This window comes from Macrosteles quadrilineatus, unplaced genomic scaffold (genome assembly GCF_028750875.1).
Source record: "Macrosteles quadrilineatus isolate MER2022 unplaced genomic scaffold, UCM_ALF_1.0 Scaffold_9__3_contigs__length_116548681, whole genome shotgun sequence".
Taxonomy (NCBI): domain Eukaryota; kingdom Metazoa; phylum Arthropoda; class Insecta; order Hemiptera; family Cicadellidae; genus Macrosteles; species Macrosteles quadrilineatus.
Window position 1 is genome coordinate 38,111,870 of NW_026542602.1, and position 9,759 is coordinate 38,121,628.

General features: G+C 35.1%; 1 protein-coding gene across 1 annotated transcript; it reads left to right on the forward strand.

Annotated features, from left to right (window-relative positions):
• Nucleotides 1-770: 770 nt before the first annotated feature.
• Nucleotides 771-8,423, forward strand: LOC129002589 (UDP-glucosyltransferase 2-like). Its single transcript, XM_054430511.1, has 5 exons — nucleotides 771-1,073; nucleotides 4,241-5,059; nucleotides 6,082-6,301; nucleotides 7,086-7,305; nucleotides 7,994-8,423. Exons 2-5 carry the CDS (start codon nucleotides 4,241-4,243, stop codon nucleotides 8,268-8,270), a joined length of 1,536 nt encoding a protein of 511 aa, XP_054286486.1. The 5' UTR covers nucleotides 771-1,073; the 3' UTR covers nucleotides 8,271-8,423.
• Nucleotides 8,424-9,759: the final 1,336 nt, after the last annotated feature.

Below are 9,759 nucleotides of genomic sequence, written 5' to 3' on the forward strand. Positions count from 1 at the left end.
AAATATAATATAATGAATTAACTTACTTAAACCAATTATTTCCAACAAACCAATAGTAGAAGAATGTGAAAATCCTACTGAAATGGTTATTAGGCTACAGTCACCGATTGTTCCAAAGCAACGTTTTCTATATTTTAACTACTAGTTAGAAAAACAAAAATGGTTCTCTAAAGAATAGAATGGAAAATATTAAACCGATGGAGTTTTCAGATGGATTTTTAAAAAGCAGCACTCAGACAACTTTGTATCGGTCCAATCCGTTATTCGTGAATTGCGAACGAAATACATGTTCAAAATCACGCTCCGTTTTTAAATGTCCTTAATTTTAATGCAGAGAAAAATTTTTCAGTTGTCTCGTGAAATGTTGTCCTGCGAAAGTGGACAAGTTGTTTTATCGCTGTGTTTACGAATACTATGCTCAGTCAAATTATGCACCGCGGTAGTATTACAATACAACCTAAGATTTTTTTTACCGCGAGTGGTTCCCTCCCTCAAAATGGGTTCTATGGTAAAGTGTTGTGTCTAAGGAATAAGTCGGCCTTAGTCACTAACAAGACTGCAAGATCGCGCCACTCATCCTACACTCCTCTCTATTCATACTTGGCTTAAAATACCTACTTTGTATGGTCGCAATTTCATTGAAAAAGTATTTAGTACGTTCAGTTAAGCCTTCGAACGTTAAAACGGATCAGCTGACTTTTGAACGTCACCGTGAGAGAGATAAAGACAAAGATAAGAGTGTGACAGGATTTGGGTTGGTTTTGGTTTTTTGGAACAAGTATCGGTATAAGGATCACGCTAAAACAAAACAATCGTTCCAAACGATATTGTTAAAACTACAAATACCAATATTTGGAAGAAATATTTATAATTAGAAGGGACACAGGACGGCAAATCAGTCTTTAATGTACTTATGTGATCCGTGCCAATAGATAATGCTATCAGGGTTGAGAGTTTTTGTTGTTGAACAGACAATAGCTCAGTGATTTTAGGCCTTCCACTTGTCTCTGAATGATTTGCACATTGTAGATATCATAGTGTAAACAGTTTTATAGTAAGGAGCCGATATTAAGGTATGTGATTAATGGTATTTTATATAATAAGCTACATTAATTTTTACTGTTAATCCCAATGACTTAAATGAAGTGTTTCTAATTTTATACAACACATAACCAAAATAATACTAATGAGTAATGACTGAGTTATCCATCTCAATATTTTATATTGTGTGCCTCTTATTAATATTAGCATACAGAGGTAATCAAGGTAAGGATGTTCTGTTTAATTTTGAGGCTTACTGTGAAGTTTGAAATCATTAATTTAAATACTTAGGACCTATATAAATGTGTTTGAAGTTTTTTAGCTCATAAAACATTATTATTTTATAGAGGTCACTGGTTTGTTTAACCTTACATTTATTTGATCTACAATGGACCTTGTTGTGCATATAACCACAAAATCTTCATTTAGAGCCAGTAGTGTAAGGCCTATCAACTAAATGATGGTAAGATAAACAATTTTCTAGATACAATTTTCTGTTGTTATAGTAATTTTGCTTATTTTAATATTAATGTCTATTAATATAGATCCTGCTAAAATAGTACAGAGTATACATATTTTAATTATTTTTAAATTAAAACTCTACAGTTACTGTTAGTTGCCATTTAAAATTAGTACAATCTATAATCTCGTGCTTTGTGTAGATAGGTCCTATATCTGTCACCACTCATACTTTAAATTTGAAGTCAATCTCTTGTGTATCAAAAGTTATGGATGCATTTGTATAAATTCCTTGCAGACAGACAGACAACCAGACACTTCAGAACTATGAACTATGTGACTTTTAGTCTAAACAAAAAATAATTATTTTTTTTCCTTGATTTTTCACACAGCCTGTGTAGTAAATCAAGTAAACATTATTTTATAGAGGTGCCTATATAATATAACTAGCAGAGTACCTGTCCTTCATAGGGGTATTCTATAGTATCACACATCTACCATAGCCATTATGTTCTACTTCTTCACCTAAGCAATAGACAAAAATAAATTTAAAAAAAATCGCAAAATATCACAAATTATTCCTGAAACTAAAAATAAAAACATAACTGTAAACAATCCTACTTTGACAGTTAGTTCTCATTGCACAGTTTTTTTGTTACTATTTAGTTCAAATTAGCAGTTTTCATGAATGTAAAATAAATATAGTGCTGCACCCTGTTGGTAATTCTTATAAGTTTTTAATGCTTTTTGTTGGTCATAGAACCAACTTTTTAGTTGAAACAGCTGACTAAATTCTTTAATTCCCTTTAAATATGAATACTAATAAGGTTAACATGGGGAACTATAGAGCCACTGGGGCGGAGCCCGAAAGGATTTTTGAGATAAGAATATGCCTATATGTTAATCGGGAATGTGAGCTATCATCATGCCAAATTTCAGCAAAATCCGTCCAGTGGTTAATGCATTTACTTGTCACAAACATCTAAATATATAAAAGGCAAAGCCCTCACTGACACACTCACTCACTCACTCATCACTAATTCTCCCACTTCCCATTTACCTAGGAGGCTGAAATTTGGTACACTGTTTCTTTAGGCATTAAATAGGAAAACTAAGCTATTTTTATTCTGATCGGACTCTCGGGCTCCGCCCCAGTGGCTCTGGAGTTTCCCATGTTAACCTTATGAGTACTCATATTTAAATGGAATTAATGAATATTAACAGCTGTTTCAATTAAACAAGTTGGTTCTTTTCTATGATGTGCAATAGCATTTAAGTTACAAGGATTACCAACAGGGTGCAGCACTATTTTTTTAAATTTATGACTACACCTAATTTGCAACCAAAAGGTGAGTGAGCGTAGCGAACGAACTTCAACCTGGAGGCGAGTTAGCATAGCAAACGAGCTAACCTGAAGGCAAGTGAGCGCAGCGAACGAACTTCAACCAGGACGTAATTGAGCCATGCGAACGAGCTCACTTATGAAGTTAAACGGGGCAAAGCCCGCGGGTACAGCTAGTACATCCATAAATCCATACATCCAAACTTTATTAGACAACTAGCTGTTACCCGCGGGCTTTGCCCCGTTTAACTTCTTAATTTTCAAGATTATCTCGTTCGCATGGCTCAATCAGGTCCTGGTTGAAGTTTGTTCGCTACGCTCACTCGCCTTTAGGTTGGAGCTCGTTCGCTACGCTCACTCACCTTTAGGTTGGAGCTCGTTCGCTGCGCTCACTTGCCTTCAGGTTAGCTCGTTCGCTACGCTAACTCGCCTCCAGGTTGAAGTTCGTTCGCTACGCTCACTCACCTTTTGGTTGCAAATTAACTGTTGTCATAAATGTAAAAGAAATAATAGTGCTGCACCCTGTTGGTAATCCTTGTAACTTTAATGCTATTGAACATCATAGAACAGAACCAACTTGTTTAATTGAAACAGCTGTTAAGATTCAATAATTCCATTTCTCATAAGGTTAACATGGGAAACTCCAGAGCCACTGGGGCGGAGCCCGAAAGGATTTTTGAAATAAGAATATGCCTATATGTTAATCGGGAATGTGAGCTATCATCATGTCAAATTTCAGCCCAATCCGACCAGTATTTTTCGCGTTCACTTGTCACAAACATACATCCATCCATACATCCATACATCCAAACTTTCTCATTTATAATATTAGTAGGATTGGAAAGTGAAAAAATGTTTTTCAACAATGGAAATAAATGTAATATTTTTGGGACATTGGGTCAGTAAGAGATGGCAGTTTTCAGATACCGTACCTAAAAAAGTTAATGATATAGAGGTAGAGCTGTTGAAAACATTACTTCAATATAATCTCAAATAAGCAGTAATACACAGGGTTAGTAAAAAGTCTGGAGACCCCCTGTTAATTTTTTTACGGCTCATACTAGAAAAACAAAACTCAGCATACCTTTATGGCATGGTATGAAGTACTTTTTGGGCATAACCGCCACTTGGTGTACATCCCCAAAATGGGGGATTTTGGGGGAAACTCAAATATTTTAAACGCTAAGCCCCATCGAGTGACCCCTCATTTTGAAGGTCGTGATAAAATTAACGGGGGGGTCTCCAGACTTTTTACTAACCCTGTATATTTTACTTTCATCTACAATCACCAGAAATAACATCTTAAGGACAAATTTTATATCCTATCTTATTTTTATTTGGAAAAACACGATGGAAAAAATGTTTGTTTAATCTTCTTGAATTGGTTTTTTTTTCAAGATGTTGAATATACTGTTGCTGCTTCCCTTCATGCTGATGAGTGTAGGAGAGACGGCCAGGATTCTTGCCCTTGTACCTATGCCAATGAGAAGCCACTGGATAGTAATGGAACCATTGTTCCAAGAGCTCGCCTCTCGCGGTCATCAACTCACCGTCTTCTCCCCCTTCCCGCAGAAGAAACCAATCACCAACTACACCGATGTAGATTTCTCCCAGATCCTTCCACCACTGACGAGTCAGTTTTCCGTTGATATGATCAAAGAGCGACTCCCTGACCCTTGGGCGTCGACCTATTTCTTCTACGACGTTCACGAAACAACCTGCAGAAAAGTTCTGAAACTTCCCGAGTTTCAAGGGCTTCTAAAAGCTAAAGGACAGTATGATTTGTTGATCACTGAAATATTTGGGACTGACTGTTATGCTTATTTTGCACGTTTGTTGGATATTCCAATGGTTTCTATAACAACGTCAATCGCCATGCCCTGGGCTGCGGATAGGTTCGGATTGCCGGATAATCCTTCATACATTCCTAACTACTTGGTCAACTTCAGCCCCCAGATGTCATTCGGGGAGAGGATTCACAACACTTTGACCCTGAGTTACGCCAAGTTGATGCACTCTTTCGTCTACGCCAGGGAGAGCCAGGTTTGGGCTGAGGAGAGTCTAGGGATGAAGCTACCTCCACTAGGGGACGTTGTGGCAAATACTTCATTGTACCTTATAAACAGCTTCCATATCCTCAGTCTGTCTCGACCCTTCCCTCCCAACGTGGTGGAGATTGGAGGAATCCACATCAGAGAGCGGAGGCCTCTACCTCAGGTAAATAATTACCGTAGTTATTTTTTATTTAACGTAATATATATACCAATAAATGAAATATATCTGAGTAGCCAAGTGGTTAGAGTGTGTTCTCCTTCAAATCTGAAAGTTACCGGTAATTGCTTGGTTTGATCGAGTTTGACGAACAGATAATGAATTCTAGAATGTCTAGACCCATATGCCATATTTGTCAATGGGCTATTAATTAATGATAAAGGTATAGGAATGTTGACATAGAAAATAAAGAGGGGTTGGCTGCTAACATACAAAAAACTGTTAACAATTCCAACTCCATTGAAAAACACAAAACAAACTTAATTTCTTTGTTGCTGCCTAAGCTCAGCTGATTGCACACCAAATTATCATGGGCTGTATTATAATTGACTTTGGATACTGCAAGTTGACTTCTCATCTACTGTAAAATCTGAAGTTTATTTTATGTTTGTTTTATGACTTGAATGTGCTAATATTGACTATGGTTATTCTTTTGCTTTAATGGTGAGTTTGCAAAGAGTGCTTTAAATCTTATAGTAGGTAAATCTCTCTAATTCTGTTTTATCACACAAAAGTTTCAACATTGGACAACCAAAAGACAAATGGTAAACAGCAGAAAACACTTAACATAAACCAGACAGAAATATACCCAAAAAATAAATCTTAGCTATTCCATAAAAGATTAGGCATATGTTTAATTTTTATATTGAAATTATTTTAGGTTAAAAAATACTTACTGGTAATATATACCTGTAAAAAGTTTCCGGTGAACCAGAATCATGAAAAGAAAATAAAAATACACATTATAGCGTGGTGAGTAACCATCAATAGACAAAATCCGAACAACTTTACAAAGTGACGTTGACAATAATAGACAAGTAGAGACATAAAAATGTGTTCAAGTTAATTTTTATTATGATCTTGAGTAGATACCTTTATCCTCCTAGAGCACAACATTTTATTGATAGAGTATATACGATTTTAATACGATTTCAACTTCATGGTGAAAAACAATGTCCTTCTTTCAGGATATTCAAAATGTTGTAGATGGTGCAAAACATGGAATAATACTCATGAGTTTTGGATCACTCCTACGAGCATCTACCTTCCCCAAGGAAATTATCCTCATGTTCATGAGAGTGTTCTCAAGAATCCCTCAAACTGTGATTTTCAAATATGAAGAAGATTTACCAGAAGCTCCTCCCAACGTCATTATCAGAAAATGGCTTCCACAAAGAGATCTAATAGGTATCAAATTTTATACTTCAAATCTAAATTCACATATATATAGTAAAACATCTGAATGTGAAATAATGTCTTAAAAAGGTATATCCTTTAAGTTTGCCTCAACAAACCTGTGTCTATATCATAAAGCTAAACGTTGCTAGGGTTTGGAAACTAAAAAAAAATCATCTGCCAAACTATTACTGTTGATTTGTTCTGAAAAAAAACCATTGAACCATTAAAGTCCTATCAAAATTATGTAAATACAGTAGAACCTCTTTAATCCAAACTAATTGGGACCAGGGGTAGTTCGGATTATTGAATAGTTTGGATTACAGAACGTATTGTTGTTTTTACATAACAAAGCTAGGGAAAAGTGAAAAATGCTTTATAAAGTAAAATACAGTGTTTATTTAATACAGTAGTAAACATAGGTAATAAACAGTACTGCACATTACAATTGAAATAACCACGGAGCGTATATCAATAAATACAGTATACAATATAGAACTACTGTACTGTGTTTAAAGTACAGCAATGAGGCGTTCGGATTAGTGGACGTTCGGATTAGTGGACGTTCGGATTACAGGGGTTCGGATTAAAGAGGTTCTACTGTACCTATTAAACACAATGATGGAAAGCTGGGTTTAGTTTTAAACCATCAAACTTAACTTTATTTAGTAATGATCCAGGTAATTAATTACATAACCCTAATTGATGTTAAAGTCTCTGTTAGAGTGAGTTTGTCAACTAAACATTTTTAGTATTCTTTTTATTTTTTGGAATTTAAAACTTTGAAATTTTTTAGAGCATGAAAAGGTGGTGGCCTTTATAGCACATGGTGGTCTCTCTAGCACTATTGAAGCTGTAAACTTTGGAAAGCCAATGATCGGAATTCCGTTCTTTGCTGATCAGAGAAACAATATCCGAGCAATCATCTCAAAGGAAGCTGGCATTCAGTTGGATCTAGATGGAGTCACAGAGCAGACAATAGCTAATACAATTGCCGAGATACTAAATAATCCAAAGTAATATGTTATTTTGTCTTTGTTGTTTTTTATTTGAATCTCAATGTTTCATTTAATTTTCAATAATAGTAATGTTTATAAATTTTTATATAGGAAGTATGGTATTCAGTTAAAATGTGAAAATGTATTCCTATCTTTATTAAATGTATAAGCATACAAAAATCTTAATTTTTTTCTGCTGATTTTAAATATGAATTAGTAGGTTAACTTTTTTGCTTGCATTTTTACTCGCTATTTTTTCTAAGTTTTACAGTTTTAGTATGGAAGTACATAACTAAGTTCTGCTTAAAAATTTTCTAAATACTTTTATATTTTGGAAAACCCCCTTTTATTGCTACAAAATTTAATTTTATGAGTTTGAAAATATTTACACTGGCCTTATAGTGTAGAATCAAATATTCAAAGATAACCAGCACACACAGTTTTAGTTGCAGTCACTATATGGGGTTCAAATCCCCGCCATTTTCCAATCAGTAATTTTCTTAGTAATACCTAATGATAAAAGCTGATGGTTCAGAGCCATAATGATCTGTAATTACTGGATGCAGGTCCTTCTATAAAAATATACTTTTTGCAAAACTTTCTGTGAATCAAGTATCTCCCAATCAAAGTCACACAATATTTGACTAGTAAAAAAATATTTTAATATTAATTTAGCATCAAAGTTAATAAAATATCTTTCACCCAGGTACACCAACAACATGAGGCTATTATCCATGAGATTCCGAGACAGGCCGATGACAGCGTTGGATTCCGCAGTCTATTGGACGGAGTATGTGATACGTCACAGAGGGGCTCCACAGCTGAGGCCAACATCAGCTGACATGCCTCTCTACCAATATCTTCTGCTGGACATAGTAGCAGTAATACTGGGGGTTATCATCACAGCTGTTACTGCACTACGCGCTGTGTGCCTCTGTCTTTGTGGAAGACCTGGGAAACTTAATGAGAAAAAGACAAACTGACTGTGTGTTGAAATTTTGAGAGCGATGAGTTGACAATAAATTGTTGATGTATATTTAGGTGTTACCAAATAGTTTTTATTTATCTGTTAGCGTTAGTAGATAACATTTTAATTTTTAAATGTTTTGCAATAAACTTAGTTTACCTACGAAAAATCCTTTTAAGTCATTATGTGGTACAACAGAGTCCCTCACCACCTAACATTTGCATTCACCATAATTTATCACTGATACTTTGATAGTTATCAAATACTGTACTTCATCTCTGTATGTTAGAGATTGTAAAGGACTGGGAGGCAACCTTTTCTGCCTTGTCAAATATCACCGAGTATTATTTACCCCTTAGAGTTTAAAAATTACCCACTAATCTAAATTATGTAGGATATTTGTTTATTTTTCAGTGGGGTTAAAGAAATATTTCTTCTAGTAAAAGAGTGAACATTTCAAGGAACTTACTACACTACTCCTACTGGCATACCTTAATAAAAGTGAGCTTCACATTATGAATTGTATACGATTTTTACAAGCCAAACACCGGATATTTATGAATTAAGGCAAAGATGAGTGACGGATGAGTGTTGAATGATAAAGCAACAGTTTTGTGGCAAATCTTATTTTGACAGCAAGAAGTGCAATCATATAAAAGGCTCTTTAAATTGGTGTGTTATCTTTCAATGAACATAGTTTTGTTATTCTGTGTTGCTAGCCTTGAACATTGGTGCGGAAGGGACGGGCTTGATTCTTGGTACGTCCACAACACATAAGGGCTTGGACGCAGAACCAGATGAGACATTTGGAAGTAGCACTGAATAAGAGATTTGATTTTGTGAGACGTTTGCCGCCATTTCTAGGCCTAATAAGGGATAAAGTACATGCATTTAGAACAACAAGGGTAATAGTGGATTGTAATAGCCAAGAGCCAATGAGCTGGTTGATTCATCTAGTTGGTACCGGTACCATCATAACAAAATTGTGTATCGATTTTCTAGCAGAGTTGCCATGCCAGTGCTACCTCCAGTATCCTCAGTTTGGAACACTTGCCCTCAAAGCGTTTGAATACCTCCTGCGACTCCTCCAGGTGTATACAACATAAGAAAAAAATTATGACTATACAGTTGGCTTATGAAATCAATGTTTAAGTCTACCTGGTTAAACCTATTAAAGGATTGTCAATATAATAGCATTACAACTAATCAAGACTGCAAAAAAGCATCAGTGTCAATGGTTTTTCTTAACCATAGATTAAAATTAATTATTTAACACTGAACCACTGAATTTTGAAACTGACTGAACTTAACGGATTCAAAGACGAAAACCTCAACGTCATAATTTTAAGGGTTATTAAGACTCCCAATCAGCTGTGAAAATCTTAGAAAACACACACAAAGGGCTCAATCATCCATTTCAATACTTAACTGTGGACTTGTCCTAAAAATCATTCAAACAACCATCGAATAAAAGAAATTACATCGAAAGCAGCAATTAATTGTAA

Coding starts and splice junctions, on each gene's coding strand:
- LOC129002589 (XM_054430511.1), top strand. CDS start 4,241: ATGTTGAATATACTGTTGCTGCTTCCCTTCATGCTGATGAGTGTAGGA. Junction 6,302..7,085: donor TCCACAAAGAGATCTAATAG/GTATCAAATTTT, acceptor GAAATTTTTTAG/AGCATGAAAAGGTGGTGGCC. Junction 7,306..7,993: donor GAGATACTAAATAATCCAAA/GTAATATGTTAT, acceptor TCTTTCACCCAG/GTACACCAACAACATGAGGC.